The sequence below is a fragment of the Mytilus californianus genome, unplaced genomic scaffold, assembly GCF_021869535.1.
Source record: "Mytilus californianus isolate M0D057914Y unplaced genomic scaffold, xbMytCali1.0.p SCAF_4, whole genome shotgun sequence".
Lineage (NCBI taxonomy): Eukaryota > Metazoa > Mollusca > Bivalvia > Mytilida > Mytilidae > Mytilus > Mytilus californianus.
Genome location: NW_026262690.1, coordinates 126,156,972 through 126,182,951, shown reverse-complemented (window position 1 = coordinate 126,182,951; position 25,980 = coordinate 126,156,972). Strand labels below are relative to the sequence as shown.

General features: G+C 32.7%; 1 protein-coding gene across 3 annotated transcripts in view; it reads left to right on the top strand.

Moving 5' to 3' along the window:
• LOC127739371 (furin-like) overlaps positions 1 to 18,210 on the top strand; it is a 61,373-nt gene extending 43,163 nt beyond the window's left edge. For 2 of the 3 annotated variants that reach the window (XM_052251071.1, XM_052251069.1), the window contains 9 exons: positions 230 to 433; positions 3,070 to 3,173; positions 3,918 to 4,027; positions 4,870 to 4,987; positions 7,088 to 7,395; positions 7,888 to 7,944; positions 10,291 to 10,668; positions 14,134 to 14,245; positions 15,838 to 18,210. In XM_052251071.1, coding sequence (XP_052107031.1) covers positions 230 to 433; positions 3,070 to 3,173; positions 3,918 to 4,027; positions 4,870 to 4,987; positions 7,088 to 7,395; positions 7,888 to 7,944; positions 10,291 to 10,668; positions 14,134 to 14,245; positions 15,838 to 15,874 — 1,428 coding nt within the window. In that variant the 3' untranslated portion in view covers positions 15,875 to 18,210. The remainder of the gene's footprint in view (positions 1 to 229; positions 434 to 3,069; positions 3,174 to 3,917; positions 4,028 to 4,869; positions 4,988 to 7,087; positions 7,396 to 7,887; positions 7,945 to 10,290; positions 10,669 to 14,133; positions 14,246 to 15,837) is intronic. The other variant, XM_052251070.1, reaches the window with a different exon arrangement.
• Positions 18,211 to 25,980: the final 7,770 nt, after the last annotated feature.

The following is a 25,980-nucleotide window of genomic DNA, read 5'->3' as shown; positions in this document are numbered from 1 at the left end:
TCCTAGATGAAAACCGTTCAAATGATTATCTCAACAAAAGTTAAAACATGTATTGCACCAGTTGGTAATCCGATTTCTAAACCAAGCATAATGATCTTGTCGAAAGGATTGCAAATTCGTTCATGTTCATGTTTTCTATGGTACATGATATAATATGTAGATTTTCCATTCGTGAGAGCCACTCATTGTAAATTTTTATACACATTTTGATCATTTATTCATATCAAAGGGAAGAAATGGTAAAGGGGCTATTTACATATGGGCAGCTGGTAACGGAGGTACTGCAGACAACTGTAATGGTGACGGTTATGCCAATAGTATATATACTGTAGCCATTACTAGTGTACAAATTGGTAAAAATGCATGGTATTCTGAAGTATGTGCTCCTGCTTTAGCTGCAGCGTATGGTGGCAGTGAGGATGATAGATTTCTGGTAAGTCTTATGTTGTGGTTTAGTAAAACGTTAAAGTTAATTAAAACTAGGAGAACTTAATACCCTACACACGTGTATCTTTTGATAACGACATTATTTTCTCAATCATTTTTCTATTTTTTCATTGCGTACAGCAAAATGTTCTGATGGTTTAACAAGTTCTCAACTATGGCTCACCGTAGTCTTTATTTTGGTGCACACATGATGTAAAAACCAGTAATTATATAGATTATATATATCGATACATGACTTTTGTAAGGTTTTTTTCTTTCCTTTGTATTCAAGATGTAATGAAATAGTTTGGGTTTTTTTTTCTGTTGTTGTGTGGGGTTTAAATAATTGCAGTTAGTGTTTTCTGTCTGAATAGGGAAATTATATACAATATATTTAGGAGAGTTTTCGAGGTGGTCGCTACGTAAAACACCTAGCTGCTACAATTCCAGAGGTTGTCAAATACGCTGTTTCCATTATCAATCAATACTTTTCTGATTGGGTTCTATTATTATATCCTCTAGAACTAGAAATTGAAGAAACGACAGACACGGTTTCCTCTGCCTAATTTTTAGACTTATACCTCGAATTTGACATAAACGGTCATCTCAGTACCAGAATCTATGACAAACAAGACGATTTTAATTTTGAAATTATCAATTTCCCCCACCTTAGTAGCAATATACCAACCTCACCTGCATATGGGATTTACATTTCATTTGGTTTTGAAGAGCTTGCAGCTACTTGACTTTATGAAACGTCACCAGTGTCTAGCAGAAAGTTGATGAACCAGGTTTATGTCAAAGAACGTCTCGTCCTTTTTCTAAACAAGTTCATCGGAAGATACTTAGACCTTGTTGATAAATATTCCGTAGTTTTCTGTGTTATGTTTTGTGTAATATTGTTTGTCTTTTAGTCTTTTCTTTTTTAGCTATGGCGTTGTCAGTATTTTTTTCGACTTATGAGTTTGAATGTCCCTCTGGTATCTTTTGCCTCTCCTGTAAGAATACAATAGAGATATATTTAACGTCTTGGTCGTCTGCTTCTAGTCCAAGATTGATTTTTTTTATCTAATATATTTCGATGGAAACAGTTGTAAGAGTAGAAGTAAAGAACATACCAATATATTGTCTCGAGATATCAAATTTATTTGCACTCGCCTCAGCCTCGCATTCTATCTATCTCTAGGTTGTGTACAATTATATTATATATTTCAATGAATGGTTATTATATATATACGATTGCATTGACGATAAATCTTCAAAGATACCTGACTTATAATTTTGTACACTAGACGCGCGTTTCGTCTATAAAAGACTCATCAGTGACCCTCGAATCAAAAAAGAAGACAATCATTAGTTTTTAAAACAATTTAAAGTTTTGTTACTATTAATTTATTAATATGACTATATCAATGATATAATATAAGTTAAACCTGAATGGCAATACACGTCTTCATTGAATCTAGAAAAGAAACATAGAACAGTTATATGGAGGATATAGCTTACAGTATATACAAGTCTAAATTGAAAACAACGTTCAACTTCCAGTATATACGATATTCTAGCGCTTGCGTTTCCTATCAGGATTTCTTTGATAGAGGGTTGCTGCTCATAAGGAAGCTATTTAACTAGGAATTCCAAGTGGTGAAGTTTCGAAACCTTCAAAAATCAAGAGTTAGTTGACCGTTATGGAATATTTCTTTCACAGATGACGACGAATATGTTGAAATCGTCGTAATCACAATGCTGTCCTTCTTTACCTGAATTGACTTTCCGAATTAGACTTATCACCGGGTTTGTACTTACATGAGCTTACTATTCTGGGGAACCTGAGATCACCCCAGGTTTTTGTTTGGGTACGTCTTGCTCAGTCTTTAGTTTTTTATAATGTGTTTTGTATACTGTTCTTTATCTTTTTGTGTTTTTTTTTTATGCCATAGCGTTTTCAGTTTATTTTTTACTGTTGAATAATAAAGGCAACAGTAGTATACCGCTGTTCGAAATTCATAAATCGATTTAGAAAACAACATATCCGGGTTACAAACTAAAACTGAGGAAAGCACATCAAATATAAGAAGAGAACTACGACACAACAGAAACACAACATTAAAATGTAACACACACACAGAAACGAACTATAATATAACAATGGCCATTACCTGACTTGGTACAGGACATTTTAAGAAAAAAAATGGTTGGTTGAACCTGATTTTGTGGCTAGCCAAACCTCCCGCTTTTATGGCAATGTGAAATATAACATTAAAATGACAACATTACATGACAGGACTACAATACAAATAAATGGGAGAACATATAGGACAGAGAAACATACGAATAATAGCTAACAAAAGGTACCATGTTTAAAATTTAATACGCAAGACGCGCGTTTCGTCCACGCAAGACTAACCAGTGCCGCTCAGATCAAAAAAGTTCGAAAGCCAAAACAAGTACAAAGTTGAAGAGCATTGAGGACCAAAAGTTCCAAAAAGTAGTGCCTAATACGGCTAAGGTTTTCTGTCTGGGATAAGAACATCCTTATTATTTAGAATAATTCATACTTTTGCAAACAGTGTAAAATTCCCTTTTGGTATCTTTCGCCTCTCTTTTAATGCATATAAGCTAAATAAGAACTATTTATTTTAGACAACAACTACAACAGCATTTGGCTGTAAAAGCGAGGGTGTCCAAGGAACGTCATTTGCAGCACCAATAGCCGCTGGTATTGCTGCTCTTACACTCGAGGCAAAGTAAAGACTTTTCTTGTTATGCATATCAGTATTGTCACATATAGCTGATGACGTTGTATGATTCCTTTTTTTAACGCATGTTTCCTCAATTGTTGACTTTCTTGTTCAAACACTCGGGCAAAGCAAATCTCGAGGTGAGACTAACCATACTGTACATTCAGACATTATTGAATGCATTTATCATTGAGATTTTTATAGATTGGACAAAAATGCGAGATTAATTATTGCGATTTCAGGAAAATTTTTCATACCTATTTTTTTATAAGATATCAGACTGCCAGTTTTTATTAATGCGATACTCAATATACAAATACGATAGTTGATACATTCGCATTCAATATCAAATCTAGTATACATTGCACAAAGTAATTGTGTTTCAGTAGCTCAGGCAAATCATTAGAGTATACATGAAGCTGCTAGTTATATTGTCTCAATATGACAGACATGACATTTCATCACATACATTGTATAGATAAAAGTATTGTTCTTAGTTGTTGCTTCTACATTCTAGACTAAGTAAAGATCATAAACTGGTAATATAGCGCATGCAAAAATCAAAAACGTCTCTTTAACTTAATGTTTTATTAACTTATTTTGTTGATTTATGTGAATTTAAAGTGCGTTCTCGGTATATGCTTTCTAAACATAATTGTTTAAATGAAAATTTATTTGTACAATAACTTTGATATATTGAAACTTAGTTGTGTATATTGTTTACTCTTTATATATATTACATATTGCCAGTCCTAATCTGACATGGAGAGACATCCAACATCTGATTGTTTTCACATCAAACAGGAATGGTTTCAATGACACGTATTCTGATTGGTCAATCAACGGAGCAAATAAAGAATGTGAGTTTCTTAGGAAGAAATACATTAAATAAAAGACAATAGCTCTATCCAAACATAAAACAAATGTAAAAAGTATTGTTTAGTTCTAAATTTATTGTAAATCTAAAACCCCCCAAACAATTAATTCAATACAAATCTCAAACTGGTTACGAATTTTTTCAAAAACCATGCAAGTATTTTTTCATACAAAAAAAAATATACTGAGGATAGATATGTATGTTTATACCTTGGGGTAGCCGTTTGTCTTATTTTCAACTGTTTTCAACAGGGGTTTTTTTTCGATGTCCTCAAACTTTCTGCCAAGAAACCATTAAACCTGCCATATCTCAAATACACCCTCGTAAGGCAACATTCGGAGCAGTATCTGCTAATCAAACCAGATCAATTGATATACCTCCCCCCTTTCCGTGTTTGGTAAGAGATGTCTTGCTCAGTCTAGTTTTCTTTGTAGTTTTAAGTTATTTTCCTTTTGTTTTAATCGTTTTTCTGTTTAATCATAGTTTAGTTTATCTTTATTGGACAAATTATTTTTGCCTGCTCCGTCGGTATCTCTGTTGCCTTTTTTTCATAAAGTTCTAGCTTTTTTGCTGTACTTTGCATACAGTTTGAAGTCGTTTTTTGTATTGTCTTATTTACTCTATACACTTATATCTCAAAACAAGCACACCGAGCAATATTTATTTTCAACCGTTTGAGACTTCAACGATGTTATATTTAAAAACAAAATTTACATATTTAAATGCTTTTTTTTTATTTCAACAAGGAGAATACGTAAGTGAAAAAAATTGACAGTAAAGTTGCATGTTCCTCAAATACTTATTTCTTGTTTGCTGTATTAACAGTCAGCCAGGTGCTAGGTTTTGGTTTGCTAGATGCCGAAGCTATGGTAAAGTTCGGACAAAACTGGGTAACAGTTCCAACACAAGAAACTTGCAGTTCATCCACAAGTTCTCCAGCTTTGTAAGTACAATGTATATGCCATAAAGTGATATGGTTTTTATTACTGCTTATGGTTTGTTTCGTTAATTTGTTAACCAGCCTAGCTATATATCTTGATATGACGATTGTATGTATGTAAACAAAAGTAGATTACGATAAAATGCCAATGGGTTGAAGAACGAAACCATCAATTTGGAATCTACGTTGTGAAAGGTAGAATGTCCTATTTAGAATTTTAGTCCTGCACGGCTACAATGTACGTTTTAGATAAATTCATAAGATCATAAGCAAAACATTAAGGAGGCGGTCTTTCAGCAATCACAATTTCGTTAATTGAAAATCATGATAAATACAGGATATTCATTACATTAAGTATTATCTTGGAATAAATACTATAAACACATGATACTTATCTTCCTAACAGGACAAGTTAACAAAATTTTCTCCATCAGAAAAACTAAAAACTTAATTTTTGTAGAAGCCAAATACACTATTCTTTCGAAAGTATGGATATATCCCAAAATCCTGAGTTAAACAGCCTAAGCGGTTAGAAATCAGTTTTCCGTGATGGAATTTCTACCTTTTGTTAAGCGCAATAATTGATCCAGTTACGACTCGTTTCCATCGTAATTCTCAATAACAATTGTGTTTATGAGATGATTGATCTACTTTAATGAGTCAGCAATACAAAATAAGAACAAAATTCATATTTAATGTAGATCGGGTGTCTCTTTCAATCTTCTTATATCATTCAATATACAACAGAAACCTCTCAACTATTTTAACTATAAAAAAAATTAAGTGTAATTAATTGTATTTAAAATTTTCAGAAAAAAATCAGATAGGATAGAATTTTGAAGAGTCGAAATAGGATGAACGGATCATATAAACCCTAAGGCAAATATAATACAAGCCCAAACGAAAAAATATAAACAAGTCTAAATTGAAAACAACGTTCAAACCTATGATTACGATGGATAAAACCCGCAATTTTTATACGTGTGCATACAAAATAAATTTCTTGGCAGAGGGGTCTAAATACAGCACAAACAAAATTTTCTTAAAGACCAAAAAAGTGAAAAAGTATATTTTAACAAAACGCATTTGACTAGCAGGTCGAACAACGGATGTTCTTAAACCCTGCTGACTGCCATTGGCGATTGCCAAATAAACAGATCACCAGATGTAACAAAATGGATCTTAACTATTAATTTAATACCAAACAGAAAACAATAAACTTGCGGAAAAGAGGGTATACCGCAAACAAAAGGTGCAAAAATTAGTACACCATATCCGGATTCCGACAATTAATGTCTCTTCAGTGATGTTAGGAATCGAAACAGTATTTGGAAGGCCATATAATTTACCTCAATTTAGGATAGACTCTTGAATTTTGAAGAGTCGAAATAGGATGAACGGATCATATAAACCCGAAGGCAAATATGATACAAGCCCAAACGAAAAAATATAAACAAGTCTAAATTGAAAACAACGTTCAAACCTAAGATTGCGTTGGATAAAAACCGCAATTTTTATACGTGTGCATGCAAAACAAATTTCTTGGTAGAGGGGTCTAAATACAGCACAAACAACATTTTCCAAAAGACCAAAAAAGTGAAAAAGTATATTTTAATATATACTCTTCAAATTATTTTTTTTTAAATCAAACAAGCAAACGGACCTACATGTATTGTCAAAGGTTTTTCATGTGGTATTCATTATCTATTAAAGGAGGCATCATTTAAAAATAGTTAAGTTTAATTCAAACAGCCAACTTCTTTAATTCTGTGGTCCTTGGCTCATTGCTCTCCATCTTAACCATTTTATGGCATTTTGATTTTCTGTTCCATTGGTCCTTTGACACCTGCTGTGTCACAGCCTACCCAATGAAAATTTCTACGACAAAATGTTACGGGAGCATATACATGTATCCATCGTTCTGTCTGTAAAATGGTCCAAAAGTGGTATTAACGTATCAAACATATATTATTTTGTTGCTATAGCATCCAATCATTCCGTTTAAGCAAAACACCATACACCTATATAATTTGGCTTTAATGTCGATGTGAATAATTGGAATACACTTAGAATTTTGACACAAATATCCTATTTACTTTGCAGGAGCACCACTACCTCGGCCTCTGATTCTATTACTGTAACATCTGGTGACTGTCCATTCATTAACTATCTAGAACACGTGAAAGCTGACATTACATTCTCCTACTCAGCCTTTAGAGGTGTAACGCAGTTGTATTTGGTATCTCCATCTGGTACCAGAAGTCATTTATTACACTACAGGGAACAAGATGCTGTTGATAATGAAACAGCCGGAAATCTAACTTGGACTTTCATGTCGGTACATTTTTGGAAGGAATCTCCCATTGGAAGTTGGGGACTTGAAATTACTTCGTACATCAATACTATAACCGGTAATAATGTATAGTTTTAACTGCATAGTTTCGGATTTTAAGCATGAAAACATCTTTTCTGTCTCCATTTTGATCTCAATATATTAATGAGTGAAGTCGAAGTCAGGAAGGGTACGGTAAATTGCAACTACGCTTTAAGGACTGCACTGAAAACGACTTTTAAATAATGAGTCATAGAAATAATATCAAATGGTCTTGAATTGTTATTTAACTGTAACAGAAATACAATTCCAATTCTTAGAATTACTGTGCTATGAAAACTGACGAATAATTACGCTTTAGGGATACCACATGAATAAACTACTACAAACTGACAATTGATACTTTGCTTATACGAACACAAAAAAAACAACAGAGCAGTACAATATCACATATCATCAAGATGAATTCCAAAAACATAGATATTGACCGTTGCTCGTTATTGGTAAGTATAATATGCTCTGCATGCGGTACTCGGTATTTAATGTAATCAAATATCTGTTATACTTGTAGTTTCATTAGACAGCTGGTCTCTTACGCTTTATGGAACTTCTATAGATCCATGGCCAAGTGAGTAACTAATATAATAATTAGCGAACTTACAATGAAACTTAAATTGTTTTCAATCTCTTGTTGTAATATAAAAATTAGTTATGTATTGATTCAAGTTTTATTTTTGTCTGTCAGATTTAAAGATTTAAGCAAAAACATATTTTGGATTTTCACTTGCATCTCTTGCATACGACCTTGCAGTAACGGATAAACTGTAAAAATCTAACTGAGACCTATGATAGTTAAACAAACGGGAAGTGCACACTATTTAAATTGATATACAAATTTTCAAACATGTTCAGAATTTCATCAAAAGGTCAAACAGATTTCTTGTACCTTCATAGCACGTCATTGATACTGACAGGTACCATCGTCATCAGCGAAATCATCATCAACACCAAAGTCAATCTTTGCTCCATCTTTTTTATTTGTCTATAATATTCTATAAACTGTTTGCTTTACATGCATGTTCATTATATTATTATTGTATATATTCATATTGTATTATGGAGAAGACTTCAAAAGTATGATTTACTTGTGTCTAATCTACTTTGCTCTAATTTAATTTAGTTCCAAATGGTGAAGTTGAAATCATCCCTTCGTAAATTTTACGGACGTCATCACGAGTTGGTTCACCGTTGTGGAATATCCGTTTCACAGATGATAGCGGATATGTTCCTAATGTCGTCACTACAATCCCGTCCCCTTTTCCCGAATGTGACCTACCGAATTAGACTTATTACCGGGTTTGTACTAACATGAGCAACTTGACAGGTGTCACATGTGGAGCAGGATCTGCTTACCCTTCCGAAGCACCTGAGATCACCCCAGATTTTGGTGGGGTTCGTGTTGATCAGTCTTTAGTTTTCTATGTTGTGTTTTGTGTACTATTTTTTGTCTGTTGGTCTTTTCCTTTTTTAGCCATGGCGTTGTCAGTTTATTTTCGACTTATGAGTTTGAATGTCCCTTTGGTATTTTTCGCCCCTCTTTTAATGTCTAGGCGTTAGCTTATTGCCTAGGATTTAAGCTTAATGCCTAATTTTACTTATTGCCGCTAACATATACATGCATAATTTCGAGAAAAAACATTCTGAAATACTGTTTGTACAAGGTAGATCGATAACGTTCGATATGTGACCGTTAAAACTATTTAAGTAAAAGATTTAACTCACGACTTAATTGGCTATTTTATTATCGTTGAAAAATCAACTAGTTCTTATAAATGTTACAGGGGACTTTCATTGCATACACTTTTCTAGAACTTTTAAACTTTTTTATCGACTGGCGAGGGCAAATACAAATTCAATCATTTATAATTCTAGCAAATGCAAGGCATACATTTCAAAAATGGTCTTGTTTTTGTCATAATGTTTTAATCTGCATTACAATGATGTACGTATACTAAGATTTTATTCACGCCGCTTATGACAGGTATTACTAGTTTCACTGAGCTTCCTTCATATAGAAATATATATTATGTCTTCGTTTTTTAGTTCTTTATCTTGTTGTTTTTGTTTATGGTTTGAAATATATATTATCTTGTTGTTTTTCTTCATTTATGAAATATATATTATGTCATCGTTTTTTGTTTCTTTATCTTCTTGTTTTGTTCATTAATTTATTGTGTGCGTTATTTGTTAACTAAAGGAATATAACGTTCGATATGTTACCGTTGCTTCAGAGGAATAGTCGAAGTGTTTGATTTCTTGAGAGTTTAGTTACTACGTGTTGAATCACAGTGACTTTGAGATGAGGAACAGCAATAAAAACGCTGTTTTTTTATTTTATTTGTTTGGTTGTTTTGGGTTTTTTTTTATTGCTGATACTGATTTTGTGTCACGGATTCATACCCCATATCCTTTCTTTTCTATTATAATAGTTTACAGCTCAAGGATATTTTACAATTTTTGGTCAATAAACGTTAATATTTCTCTATATTACGAAATACACGTTCATTTCATATACACCACTTATGGACTATTTTGAAAATCTGCTTTTTACAAATTCACCTCAGAAACAGCCTATTTTCCGATAAAAAATATCGCTAGTTTTATTTTTATTTGTTCTCAAACTCGAACACTGACCTATATCTTCTCAAAATATTGATTTATATTGAAGTATAATATATTAAAACATATCTGATTGAATACATTCTTTGTATTTATTTGTTTAAGTAGTAAATATCTTGCAACATATTTTTTTTAATAAATGCGTTCCATCTAAATTTGTACAATTCAAAACTTATTTATACGAAGAATTGCATAATATGTATTTAATGTTAAAATATCACGCAGCTTCATTATTTTTAAATTGTTTTGTCTTGATGTTTTAAGATGATATTTTTACTAAGAGATATTTTGGTAGGCGCTGAAGAAACAACTTCGGCCATTTCATCAGAAAGAGCTACACAACCAGATATCACTACCACCAAAGTGATAACGAACGAGGTAACAACTAAACCTTCAACTCAAAGCACCACAATGGTTCCAACTACAAAAGTTACAACTGAACCTACAACTCAAAGCACCACAATGGTTCCAACTACAAAAGTTACAAGTAAACCTACAACACAGAGCAGAACAATTGGCCAAACAACAAATGTAAAAACTGAACATCCAACAGACATCACGACGTTCGTTCCAACAACAAAGGAAACAACTGAAAAAATGACGATACAATTTACAAATGAAGCTACACCAAGACATACAACAGAAACAGTTACCAATAGCACAAAGGCTACTTGTAAGTACTGATGGTATCTTTTAATTCCAAACACTTGGATTTGCATTATACGGTCTATCGCTATTCAGGAAACTAGAGTTTGATAGCAACATGCAGATAAAATGGGTTGAACAAACCGAACATGAATTATCCTCGAATTTGACATCAGCGACTAAGACAGTTTGTACTTACATCAGAAACTTGACGTGTGTCATATTCAGAGCAGGATTTACTTAACTTTCCAGAGAACCTAAGATCACCTCCAATTTTGGTAGGATTCGTGTTGCTCAGTTTTTATGTTGCGTTTTGTTTTCTGTTGTTTTTTTTTTTTTTTTTTGCCATTTTTGCCATTTTTGTTTTTTGCAATGGTGTTGTAAGATTGCCATCTACTTATGACTTAGAATATTTCTTTGGTATCTTGCAGCTCCCTCATGAAAAACAATCCTAAGATTTCATACATATATGCATTGTGTTATCTCATTATGACAGATTAACTTACCCAGTTTGAATCTAAACTTTCATCTTAAAAATTAGAAATGATTACGCGCCATCTTGTGAAGTTTTAATGATAGTTTTAAATATATAACAGTCTGTAAAACACGGTTTCAATTAATACTTATCAGTTGGAAAGCAGGTCACGGTTTGACTCCAAGTCTATCAGCAACAATAGAGTCACGTGACAGTGAAAATTCAGTAAAACAACGGATTAGACAAACCTTATTTTTACTCACTAAAATACCACTGTCATGATAAAAACTTATTGATCAAAATAATCTTGAATATACATAGTTTTAACTCGTCAAAACTTACACATCAACTCAATGTCCTTTATTCTTCATTTTATCTTCAAACTTGAAGTTTGTGTGAAAATTGTCAAGTCTATCTCTTGATCGAAAAATCAAAATATTTTCGAGGAAACTAAAAATGATGGGCTGAATTTAAATCTAATAAAGCATCTGATTAAGACAAACACTCGATATAAATATCGAGGCAATATAGTTTCGGATACGCAAACGTCAAGTTATTTTCAACACGAAGCGGTGGTTTTTTTGCCGATTAGTGCAAGTGGTTATCTCTACTTGATATCACTTGTCAAAAAAAACCCCAGAAAAATGAATAAAAAGGAGTTTACTGTACAAAAATCAAGAAGAAAATAAATGAAATTCGATTTACAAGTATTTTATTATAATAATAAGAAGAGATACTTCCCTACTATTCAGAGAAGGATTAGTGGTAAAAAATAGAAGACAAAAAATTGGTGACAATTAAGAAATATCACATAGAAACCTAGCTGAATTGATATAAATTAGCTCTGGCTGATGAAATTTACTTTGTAATTTTTATAATGGAATATGTGATCTCTCCTAGTAGCATTTTTTTTTTAAATACTTCTAACAATGTTTAATGCAATAAAACATACTTTATACAATTTAAATAATTTTTCTAAAAAAAAATAATAAATAGTACTGATCATTTATATGTTATATTCTTAAAAGTGAGACCAAGAGTCACAATAGTTTCTTCAAAGTAAAAATGCCTTTTAACTCAAGCCTATGTTTCTTAGTTAAACAGTACAGTACTGCCTAGAAAATATCCTACAGAAAAAGGATAAGTTTACCAAAAATATTGACAGAAATTCAGTAAAAAATAAAACTTAAAATTATTTATAGTGACATAATTTTGAATTTTAAAATCATTATTATTGATTGCTGTATCAGCTGGTATATATATTAATAAACAAAGTATTGTATGTTTTACCTTAAAAATTGGATATTTGTATCACAAATGAAAGTTGATGGGACAAATATGGTGCCTTTTACTTAATGATCAATGGATTGTTAAATATGACAAGAATTTGCCATTTGAATAAGTTCAAATTTGTAAGAAAACATCTCTATGAATTCAATTTCTTGTTTGACTTTATAAGCTAGTATTTGCACTTTACTGTAGCTTATTTAGTAAAGAGATAATCAAAAAAGCAAGATTTTAACTTATATTGAAATTATAAATATAAATAACTGACCTTCATTTCCTTTTTCATATGATGTGTTTTTTTCTCCAGTAATTTTCATTGCAAGTCATTTTCTCTTGCTATTTTTTTGTGTTTTTGTCTATCCACAGGCTATTATTAATCAGTCAGATTTACTTCCAGTATGAATGAAATATTCAAAGACGTACAGTTTCAAACGCAATAAAGATGATATTTGTTTCACTTTTCCAATGTGTAAACTTTCACTATGCACATGACCCTGACACATATTTTGTTAACGTTATATGACGTATGTTGAAAAAAGAAAACAATGTCACCTTCAATTAGTGTAGGGGATCAAGAAGGGTTTTAGTTACTTTGAAATGGAGGTATCGTATGGAATTGTGAAAAACAACAACCTTTAACCACAATTTCATTCATATCTTTAATAAAATCAGTATTTTAGAGTACTTGGAAACAGGTACAATAAAAAGAAGATGAACATTCACTGTTTTAAACTAGAAACGCAGCCAAAACCAGCTACAAATTGACATGACTGGTGGTCACTAAAATTGGTGTATTAGAGTAAAAAATGATGGCTTCATAATTGTGTAGAAATTTGAAGTAGGTTACCCGGTTTCATTATAGATTTTTACCGTTCTTTTCCGTGTTTGGATACGCAAACGTCAAGTTATCTAAATTCGATGTTTTTGGCGAACAAAAAAGATGACTGATAATTTTTAGAACGGACAGGATAAATAAATAGCAACTAAAAGTTATTTTGGACAATGTTTCTATGTCGTACTGAAACTATATTGCTTTCAAAACCTACAAACTTTAAAAATCAATTATAATAACAGCATGACAAGTTGAAAAAAAAATAGTTTAAACGTCGGTTTTTTAGCCGATTGATTTCGCGGACTTTTTAACGTCACCGACGACTGTAGCTCCACCTAATTAATTCCCCCTGCTATTGTTACTGATAGAGCTTGACGACAACGGACGTTTCCAAGGACTTGCTTTCCAACTGTTATAATAGTATGTGTGGTTGTTGGTGGCATTTTTATCCAACAATATTCTCCTGGTATTCACCTTGAACAATATAATTAAAAGCAAACAACATGCAGACATCGTTTTAAATTCACCAAATATAAAGACATAAAGGATAGCTTTCTATCTGAAGAAATATGATTTTAAAAAAGTGGTATTTTATCAGTTTTATACATGTTAAATGAATATGAATATTGATACGGCTTAAAAAATTAGAAACATACTTTCTTTCATGTTTTTTATCTGTATTTGTACATATGTATCATGTTATTGTTGTAGAACAGACCCTGCTGTACACATGTTCTATTCTGTGGCGTTCTGTTAGTAAAATATCTTAAATGTATGATGATTTTTTATTTCAGATATTTTTTCCTCATACCAACACTAGCCAGATTTTTTTGTAATATGCACATTTTGTATTCAAATAAAATTTGTTATTTATTATATTTTCTAATTGAAATTTTCAGTTTACGATACCAATGCACCTATAATAAGTGGAGGTGTTGGAGCTTTTATTGCAATTCTCTCCATCGTTGGAGCAGTGTTTGCTACATATGCAACAAAACAGAGATTCAAAAAGTAAGTATGACATTTATCATTCATCTACAATTTTAACGTGTATTAGTTACATTGCTTAAAATTAGTATAAACGGCATGTTTATCATGTAAATGAGAATATAGGATGCAAAATGCAATAGGTGCAGAAGAATTCCTCAAAAATATAACAGGCATGCTATAATGCATAGTTGGTAATTAATGTTGTGAATTTTTCACATTTTGATGGAGTTTCGTTTGGATATATCTCAATGACGTTTACCTTATGTATCGTTTTTTTTCTTATGTTCTTGCTAAGTACTCTTCATAGATTTTGAAATGAGTATAACATTAAAGATTTTTGACAAAGATACATTTCAGGAATGTAAAAAAAAAATGGAAAGTTAACGCTATACTTTACAGTCATTTCCCGCGTCAATTCATGACAATTCATGTTCGGTTTGTTCAACCCCTTGTATTTTATTTATGTGTTGTTTGAATTCGACAATAGTTTTAAATTCATTGGGTAAACAATACTGAGTAAATAGTAGCTTTTTCCTATGTACAGTTCCGTTAACGTTTGACCTATTACATTTCTTCCGCATTAAAACACTTTTGCCTGCTGATTTTATTTCAAAATTTACAACTAAATAAACGCCCGATTGCACTGTTTAGCATCACCACCGCTTATAGGTACCCTCGAGGTGGTAGAAGAAACAAATGGGAAGTCAGGTAAGGTCAAATTCTATTTCTTTTTATTATATTCTTTATGCTCATTTCTAATAATATATCTACTATTCAGGGCTGTTTAAGATCCTTAATTGGCGTCTTCTCTCTTCTAATCTTCAGAAATGAAGCGGGTAGGTCCTGTTGAAAGAAGCATGTGACGAGTTCAAACTTGTATCAACACTATCTTTCAACCATTCATTCGATGTTTTCAAATTTATATCATATTAAAGCTTGAACAACACTGTATTCCTAAAAAAGACTGATTGTTTCAGAAAAAGTCATGTAAATAAAGCGGATACATTGTACGGCTAATAGTTTTTACTGTACGGGTAATGGAATAGATACTTTTTGTTATAATTTTTCTATTGCCTCGGGGGGAGGGGTACCTTTATCTGATGGTGATGCTATAGTGGTTTGGCATGGCGTTGTAGATTTCCATTCCATAAGTTTTGAATCTTATCATGGTATTTTCCGACTATTTTTTAATGTTATCAAAAAAAATTTTAATCTATCCTATTCTATATCATAACGGGAAAAAATTATTATTCAGTAGTGTATATTCCAATGAAGATAGCAGTATTGTATTTTTTCATTATGAGAATTTTTCGTTGTTAACAAACTTCAATGGGAAATTACTGTAAAGTATAGCGTTAACTTTCCAATTATTTTTTTACATTCCTGAAATGCATCTTTGTCAAAAATCTTTAATCTTATACTCATTTCTAAATCTATGAAGAGTACTTCGTAAGAACATAAGAAAAAAAAACAATACATAAGGTAAACGTCAATGATATATAACCAAACGAAACTCCATCAAAATGTGAAAAATATTATTATACTAAGTCCGTTATGCTGAAGCAAAGTATACTCTAATAGTAAATATATAAATTGCTTTTGTTCATTTATAGATATGATATGAAGAAACAACAAACTACAGAACTATAAGGCTTTTATGACAGGAAACCTTGTCCGGTGATCAATCCAATATATGGTAGACGGGTATGGTGGTATCCAAGTATATCCTTACTTCTGCATTAATGGAAACGCTTTACCGTATCTTATAAACTGGACCATATGTATACAGTCAACAAAGATGGCAGATGATACGCGTTTATCAACACTTATCTTAAAAGAAACTGTACCCTAATCACACACAAAATAACAATTTTACTCATCTGGTTAAACATTTAAAAATTACAATCTGATATCAGCACTTGGGCATTAAAACAACAATGAGAAACAAAATAGTTCTATATTGTTTTTAGGGGAAAAAACATGTATCTTTGGATGCGCTAATTATTTTTATAAACATATCATTTATATTGAATAAACGAATAAATAAGATCATTACCATTAAAATTTAAACATCAAAGCCTGAAACTCTTTTATTAGAAATCTTTATTCTAGCATTTAATCGAGGATCCGAAATTATGTCAATAGGTTATATGTTGTATACTATACATTTTAGCCTTAACTGATACCTCAGCTTTTCTTTTGTACCCTGTTAAATAACAAGAAACTGATTGGGTGTATTAATACCCATGCTACATCAATTTTTAAATACCCAAATGTTGCTAAACACTTGTCCTACCTCCATGACAAATATGTTGTTGTCCCCGCAGATAAAGCCCAAACAACATCGTTTTCGTGTGTAAATCACATAACATAAACTGTTGGATGAATGCATTAGGTATTGACAATTCACTTGGAAACTCAACATATACCTCACGATACTTACTAAAGAGAAAATCCTGGATAATCATACGTCTGTCCTATGTTCCTTTGGAATTTCAACCAAAGGTGAAGAACTGGATTTTCAATCACTGTATTGGTTACCTAAACTACATAAGTGTCCTTACAAACAACGGTATCTTGCTTGGTCTTCCAAGTGATCCAAGAAACCTCTTTCTAAATTTTTAACATCAATTTCATAACGTGTTTTCATTTTTTTATCAGCAATCAAAGCCGGGCTTCAAAGTAATTGTGAAACTATCTATTCTAGAGGTGGCTTGAATCAGATGTGGATACTAAAAAAATCCAAAGATCTTTTAGAGTACATACAATCTAAGACTCTTTCATCTTGCAATAGTATTAAAACATTTGACTTTTATACACTTTACACAAGTATTCCCCATTTCAAACTAAAAGACAAATTGAAAGAGTTGGTCCTGCTTTGTTTCATCAAAAAGAATGGCCAACGTAGATACAAGTATCTGGTCTTAGGGAGGGATAAATCCTACTTTGTAAAAAATCACTCTGATGCTAACCAAACATTTTCTGAAACTGACATTATCAAGATGCTTGATTTCTTGATTGAAAACATATTTGTTACGTGTTTTTCAGCAAACAATTGGCATTCCCATGGAAACCAACTGTGCACCTCTTCTTGCCGACTTGTTCCTTTATTCATATGAGGCTGACTTCATACAGGAATTAATAAGGCAGAAAGAAAAGAAGTTAGCAGTATCCTTTAACTTTACTTTCCGCTACATAGATGATGTTCTCTCACTAAATAATTCAAAATTTGGTGACTATGTTGAACGCATCTATCCCATTGAACTTAGATAAAGGATATAACAGATATAGTTAAGTCTGCCTCATATCTTGACTAACATCTAGAAATTGACAATGAGGGTCGGTTGAAAACAAAATTTTACGACAAAAGAGATGATTTCAGCTTTCCAATTGTGATATTTCCATTTCCCAGTTGCTGTAGTTCAGTTGTTGTCGTTGGTTCATTTCTGTCATATTTGTTTTTCGTTAATTGTTATGTTCGTGTTGCTAAGTCCTTAGTTTTCTATGTTGTGTTTTGTGTACTATTGTTTGTCTGTTTATCTTTTTCTTTTTTAGCCATGGCGTTGTCAGTTTATTTTCTACTTATGAGTTTGAATGTCCCTTTAGTATCTTTCGCCTCTCTTTAAATATCTAGGCATTAGCTTATTGCCTAGGATTTAAGCTTAATTCCTATTTTTACTTATTGGCGTTAACATATACAGTTTGAATGTCTCTTTGGTATCTTTCGTTCCTCTTTTACACGTTCCTTAAATTATCGTGCAATGGGAAATGGTAACTGTAACATGTGGAAGTATAGAATTGTAAATTTCCTTTTGCTCACTGAATTGTGTAACGTGCAATATGAAATTGTGCACAGTGCAATATTTAATGGACTGCGATGTATCGTGTGACGGATATGGGGAATGGTGTTAACACCTTCTTTGTGTTCTATTGAAATTTGTAATCGCACATATACCTTGTAAATGAATTGCATCGTTAGTAATTTTGAATGGAACGTAATTGTACATCATTTTCAATCGTCTCCCTAGGTGTAAAAATATTGCTTGTTTTTCGTTGTTTTTTCTCATCATAAATGATTTTTAGTTTGTATAAAAATACTATTTATACAATGTCTTGCGTGTCTTATGGTTTCAAGTCACGTATTAAATATTATCGATGTTTGATAAATGATGCAAAACCGAATAAAACATTTCCGTTTTGAATTTTCGTCGGAGTTAGGTATTTTTGTTATTTTACAGGTACTCAATCTCTACAGCATGGTGTTTAAACAGATATTTTTTTGGATATATATGTTTTGATATTTCTACAAATTTTTGTAATGCCAATCATGACATTTTATCGAAGAACTAGTCTGTCAAATTAATATTTGATGTCTTTTCTCGGTAAGTGGATTATTAATTTGCATTACTTTTGTTAACAACATTTGCTCAACATTTTCCATTTTTTATAATTCATTTTTTTATACCTTAATTTTTATTTTTACATAAAACTTGCTCATGTATTGTGTTTTTTGTAACTATTCCTGTCGTACTTTACATAATGGTTCCTTTTTAATTTTGAAAAAGAAGCATAAATCAGTTCATGTATCATTGTTTTGTTTTAAGAGCCGTTGCAACTTGCAAAGTTAACTAAAAATAAGATACCGTTATAAAACATATTAAGCCTTAGTATCGGAAAGCATATATTTATAACATGAATAACCTTAGACAATAGTCTAATTAAAAGCAAACTTGTACTTTTTTGTCTCTTCTGGAACACTGTAATACTCGGCATATGTGTGTCAGTGCTCTACAGTGTTGATCAGGCAATTGTCATTCCAATTATGACGATGAAATTATTTGCATATAAGGACCATCGTCCTTTAGTTTTCAATGTTAAAGTTTGTTTTTTCAACTTCTCTTTTTGGTTTTTTTTTATAACGCCTCTCTTTTTATTGTCAATATCATATTTTAATTATTCAATTAATGATGTGTTATTAATTAAAGGTCATTTATCATTACTGGTATTACAAATGTGCACCGTGACAATTTATAATAAGATTGACATACGTTTAACATGTTGAATTATTGTGAAGATATTATCTTCTATACTATAATTTTTTTTAAGTTCCAATTTTTTATCACATATTTTCCTTCTTGTAAATTTTTTATAAATATTTCTTTATTTTCAAGAAAAACGCATATGAATAATCGTTATTTTTTAAGAGTCATTGTCACTTTTGCAAATGTAATTAAAGATAAGATGCGCTTAGATTCATGTTCAGTCTTAATTTTCAGAAATCATAAAGAAATAACATCAATTATCTGTATTTGCATAATCGTTCGATACCAGTATAATAGAAAACAAATAATCATTTTCAAACGTTTGAATAATTAGTTTATCCTTTTTCTTCAATCCAGAACAGTTATGTTCAGAATAGATTCAATTTCCGACTGTTGATGATATTGGTGGAACGATACCACTAATGGCTCTCAATCTCGAAAAGCATCTTAAAAAGGGGCTTAATAACATTGATGGGACCAATTTGTCTAAACCAGAAGCGCATTTCGACAATAAATGTTTCTTCAGTGATGCTCAAGGCCAAAATATTTGAAAATCCGAAGCTTATTAAAAATGAAGAGCTTAACCAAAAAAGACAAACAAAGGTACAGCCAAAGTCGAAAAAGGAATTAGAGTATGCACGAGGGAGATAACGGTGTTCGGTCTTGTTTTTATGTCCTTATTATTCTAATGTTGTCAATGCAAAACTTTTTATCTGGAGTGTATAAGAATTACGGAGTTTTGCACAATAATGTGTGTGCGTGTTTTACACAACAGAAGGTTAATGTCTAAATCATGCTGGTTTTCACCAATAGTATTGCCAATTGTTAATTAATGTTTTGATTTCATGACTATTATCAAAAGTTGACTCTAAAATTGATCAAGTGGTTTTCATGTTAACCAAGGTTTAAGTCACCTGAAGCGAGCTGTAGAAATGTCAAGTGTACCAAGTTAGGAATATGACAGTTGTTTTCCTTTCATTTGATGTGTTTGAGCGTTTGCTTTTGCTATTTGTTAATAGACTTTCCGTTTTGAATTTCCCTTGGAGTGCGACAATTTTGTTATTTTACTTTTAACCTGACCGACACTGGTTTCAGTTCCGGCAAAATAAAATAAACAGTTCCTGGTAAAGTTCAAACTAAACTGTTTATATTGATATCTTCATTTCTGCATACTGCTGTAGAATTGTATATAACGAGTCTTTATAACCTGAATTGCACTGATTCCAGCATCTAACAAGTGCTTAAAAAGTTAGGGCTATAAAATTAACAAAAGTGGACGATCTCTTGCAAACATTCAAAAGTCATAAGTCTAAGAAAAACTGACAACCACATACGAAAACTGAAACAGACGAAAGGCCAAAACCGAGTACACAAAACACTGAGCAACACAAATCCAACCAAAAACCACAGGTGATAGCAGGTGCCTTGCAAGGCTCAGCAGATCACACGTGGCACCAGTCATGTTACTTATTCTAAGTACAAGTTCAGTAATTAGTCTCATTCGGGGATGTCGCAATCGGAGAAGGAGGTCGGAATTGTGGTTACGACAATTGGAACATATCTGTGGTAATATGTGACACAGATTTTTACAAATGGTCAACCAACTCGTGACGTCTACATTTCAACCTCCGAACGAATGACTTGGATTTTATGACTTTGAAACCTTGGTTCACCATCTTTCTTGTAAGTAGCAACCCTCTATCAAAGAAATCACGATATAAATATCTAACTCATGAATAGAGATTCGGCCCGAGATAAGTACTCCTTATGCAGGCGCTGCTGGAATATTGCTTTATCTAATTAGAAAGTTTCCAACTGTGTGATGCTGAAATCATTCCTTTTGTTGTAAAGTTGTGTTCTCAACCGACTCGTATTTTCAATTTATAGACGTTAGTCAAGATATGAGACAGACTTATAGTATCCTGTATTTCAAGTTTGATGGTGTGAATGTGTTCAACATAATAACAAGCATTGAATAATTTAGTGAGATGAAATCATAATTCTTTTTAAGGGCAAATAAACGTGACCTACGCTCACACATGTAAACTGTTTGCTGCAAACTGATATCATCATTTTTGTATACTAGGGTACAACTGTACAGACACCCGATTTAATGAGCTGTACAACAATGATGTTTTTACCTAGCAAATGTCTTAACAGTAAAATTCCAACTGAACTGATCAGCTGACAAAAATTAGTTATCACATCTATAAGTTTGATTATAAATTGCTATCGTCATATATGATAACTGTGGTACAACTGTAGATGCAGATTTCGTATGTCTGATAATTTTACAAATTCATTCCTTTCAGTTTGATTGGGATGGTACAATTGCAGACACTAATTTCTTTTTTAATAAGATGGCGCCCAAAGCCAGAAGAATAGATAGTCCTGTTACTGCTCCGATTGTAATGTATGTGTTGTTGGGACCATCTGTAATACAATAAAACAGTTCGACAACATTATCATTCATGATACACAACATGTAACGGAGTTGAGAGCATTTTGAACTCTCATCTGAAATATTTGACGACATTCGAATTAATATTATTATTTATAAATTTACTGTTTATGAAGAAACAATGACATCATTAGTTAATGCTAAATAAGTTGCTTTGGATATCCTGCGATGGTGACATGGTATGTTTGTGTAAATACACTGCTCAGAGAAACAAAACGTGATGATACAGTTTAATGGTTAATTTTAAAACTTATTATATATTCCTGTTCAAATTAAATTGATGACCTTTCATTTCCAGCAATTTTCAGTCTGTAATATTAAAAAACCTTCTTTAAAAATTTGATGATAAATTATGAATTCTCATCCATTCTTGCAAATTCTAATCATTACTTAAAGTGAACGTTTCGTTCTCTGAAAATATATTCCTTGTGACTTCTGAATAAACAAAAGATATGTGTTCAAGATTGTTGTAATTGGCCCGTCCAACATTAAACAAATTGAATACTATCAAATATCGTTAAATAATTATCGTATGACAAATAATAATAATAAGTAGATAAAATCCCTTATAAATAAAAGGATAAAACGTTAAATTCATGTTTTTGACATTAAAAAAGTTGTATAATGAAAGATAGAAAAATTAAGAATTGCATTTTTGTTTTACCGAATATCACAAACAAAATTAAAAGATAATTTCTTAAATAAATAAATTATTAAAGCCAAATTTCTTTTAAACAATTAAAAACAAAATATATTTACGTGGACGGTATATCCTTTGCCAATTTTAAGAAACTTCGATCAATAAATTCTGGTTTTTCTTTTAGATCTTAGGCATTCTGGGTAATATGTTCAATATTGTACACCAGAACGTTTAAATTGTCTTACAACGGCCAACACGAAAGAGATTGTACACCACAACGTTTAGATTGTCTTACAACGGCCTAAACGATAGAAATTGTACACCAGAACGTTTAGATTGTCTTACAACGGCCAACACGAAAGAAATTGTACACCAGAACGTTTAGATTGTCTTACAACGGCCAACACGATACAGATTGTACACCACAACGTTTAGATTGTCTTACAACGGCCTACACGATAGAGATTGTACACCAGAACGTTTAGATTGTCTTACAACGGCCAACACGACAGAGATTGTACATCACAACGTTTAGATTGTCTTGCAATGGCCTGCACGACAGGGATTACATACAAGAACGTTGAGATTGTCTTTCAACGGCCTACACGACAGAGATTGTACACCAGAACGTTGAGATTGTCTTACAACGGCCAACACGACAGAGATTGTACACCACAACGTTTAGATTGTCTTACAACGGCCTACACGAAAGAGATTGTACACCACAACGTTTAGATTGTCTTACAACGGCCAACACGAAAGAGATTGTACACCACAACGTTTACATTGTCTTACAACGGCCTACGAGACAGAGATTGTACACCAGAACGTTGAGATTGTCTTACGACGGCCTACACGACAGAGATTGTACACCAGAACGTTTAGATTGTCTTACAACGGACAACACGACAGAGATTGTACACCAGAACATTTAGATTGTCTTACAACGGCCAACACGACAGAGATTCAAGCAATGATATGACGGTATTTACATTTGTGGGTACTAGTAATGAAATGTCCCGTAGGTTTATAGATTCTGAAACTGCGATTTACCTGGGACAAAGAAATACACAAATAAAAGAGGGACGAAAGATACCAGAGGGACAGTCAACACGATAGAGATTGTACACCAGAACGTTTAGATTGTCTTACATCGGCCTACACAACAGAGATTGTACACCAGAACGTTTAGATTGTCTTAGAACGGCCTCTTACACGACAGAACTTGTACACCAGAACGTTTAGATTGTCTTACAACGGCCAACCCGATAGAGATTGTACACCACAACGTTTAGATTGCCTTACAACGGCCTACACGACAGAGATTGTACACCAGAACGTTTATATTGTCCTACAACGGCCTACACGACAGAGATTGTACACCAGAACGTTGAGATTGTCTTACAACGGCCTACACGACAGAGATTGTACACCAGAACGTTTAGATTGTCTTACAACGGACAACACGACAGAGATTGTACACTAGAACATTTAGATTGTCTTACAACGGCCTACACGACAGAGATTGTACACCAGAACGTTGAGATTGTCTTACAACGGCCTACACGACAGAGATTGTACACCAGAACGTTTAGATTGTCTTACAACGGACAACACGACAGAACTTGTACACCAGAACGTTTAGATTGTCTTACAACGGCCAACACGATAGCGAGTGTACACCACAATGTTTAGATTGTCTTACAACGGCATACACGATAGAGATTGTACACCAGAACGTTTAGATTGTCTTACAACGGCCTACATGATAGAGATTGTACACCAGAACGTTTAGATTGTCTTACAACGACCAACACGATAGAGATTGTACACCAGAACGTTTAGATTGTCTTACAACGGCCAACACGATAGAGATTGTACACCAGAATGTTTAGATTGTCTTACAACGGCGTACACGACAGAGATTGTACACCAGAACGTTAACGTTTAGATTGTCTTACAACGGCCTACACGATAGAGATTGTACACCAGAACGTTTAGATTGTCTTACAACGGCCTACACGACAGAGATTGTACACCAGAACGTTTAGATTGTCTTACAACGGCCAACACGACAGAGATTCAAGCAATGATATGACGGTATTTACATTTGTGGGTACTAGTAATGAAATGTCCCGTAGGTTTATAGATTCTGAAACTGCGATTTACCTGGGACAAAGAAATACACAAATAAAAGAGGGACGAAAGATACCAGAGGGACAGTCAAACTCATAGATCGAAAACAAACTGATAACGCCATGGCCAAAAATAAAAAGACAAACAGACAAACAATAGTACAGATGACACAACATAGAAAACTAAAGACTAAGCAACACGAACCCCACCAAAAACTGGGGGTGATCTCAGGTGCTCCGGAAGGGTAAGCAGATCCTGCTCCACATGTGGCACCCGTCGTATTGCTTATGTTATTACAAATCCGGTAAATAGTATAATTCGGTAGGTCACATTCGTGAAAAGGGAAGGGTATTATAGTTACGAATTAAGGAACATATCCGATATCATCTGTGAACCGGTTATTCCATACTAGTCAACCAACTCGAGATGGCGTCCGTAAAATTAACGAAGGGATGATTTCAACTTCACCATTTGGAACTCTTGGTTCAATAGCTTATGAATAAACTTACCGTTTGGATTTTTTCTTTGCTTGTCCGTTAAAACTATCAAAGAAATCATTTTTATTTAAAACTAATAAACAAAATTATTTACCTAACGTAGCAAATGTATTTAATGTCCTAGCACTTTAGTACTGCAACCGAGAACTGTTTTTTAAATGTTTGTTTTTCCAAACTGGTTTAATCAGGAGTTGAAAATATTAAACAAATTCTTTTAAATTAGGTACACAAGAATGAAATTCCTGGGAACAAGTCAGATTTGAGAATTAACAAAAAAATAAACAGAACAATAAACAACTGTGTTACAATTGGGATGTTTAGCTAGCTATAAAACCAGGTTTAACCCTCCATTTTTCTTCGGAAAATGCTTGCACCAAGTCAGAAGTATGGCAGTTGTTTTTCACTTGTTCCTCTGATTAATATCGCTTGATTTTGTCAGTTTTTATATATAGACTTTCCCTTTTTGAATTTGCCTTGGAGTTCAGTATTTTTATTATACTGTTATATTCAACATACAGGTGCTAAAGCGAAAAACAAATCTTTCGTCAATATAAAATCTTATAACTGAAAGGTATATAAAGCCAGCTGAAGCTATCTGCTCGATGCGAACTGCGTTGATAACCCATTGTGGCCTTAAGCCGTTGTTTCCTCTTTGGTCCGGTTGGCGTCTCTTTTGACACATTCCCCGTTTCCATTCTTTAGTTTACGGAAGATGATATAAGTTGATTAAAAGAGTATGCACATAGTGAGCCGCATGCGTTACCTGTCTGACACCTGATGTTTAATTTAGAGACTACTACAGTATCTTTAGCGTGCATATATATATATCGGTTTTCCACACTTTTTTATAAACAATTATAATTGCAAGTGCATACGGGTGATTTCAGTTACTTGCCTAAACAATAGATATTATATAACCCTCAAAAGAAAGGCGAGGTATACCGAAGACACATTCAAACTAATAAGTCGAAAATAAACTG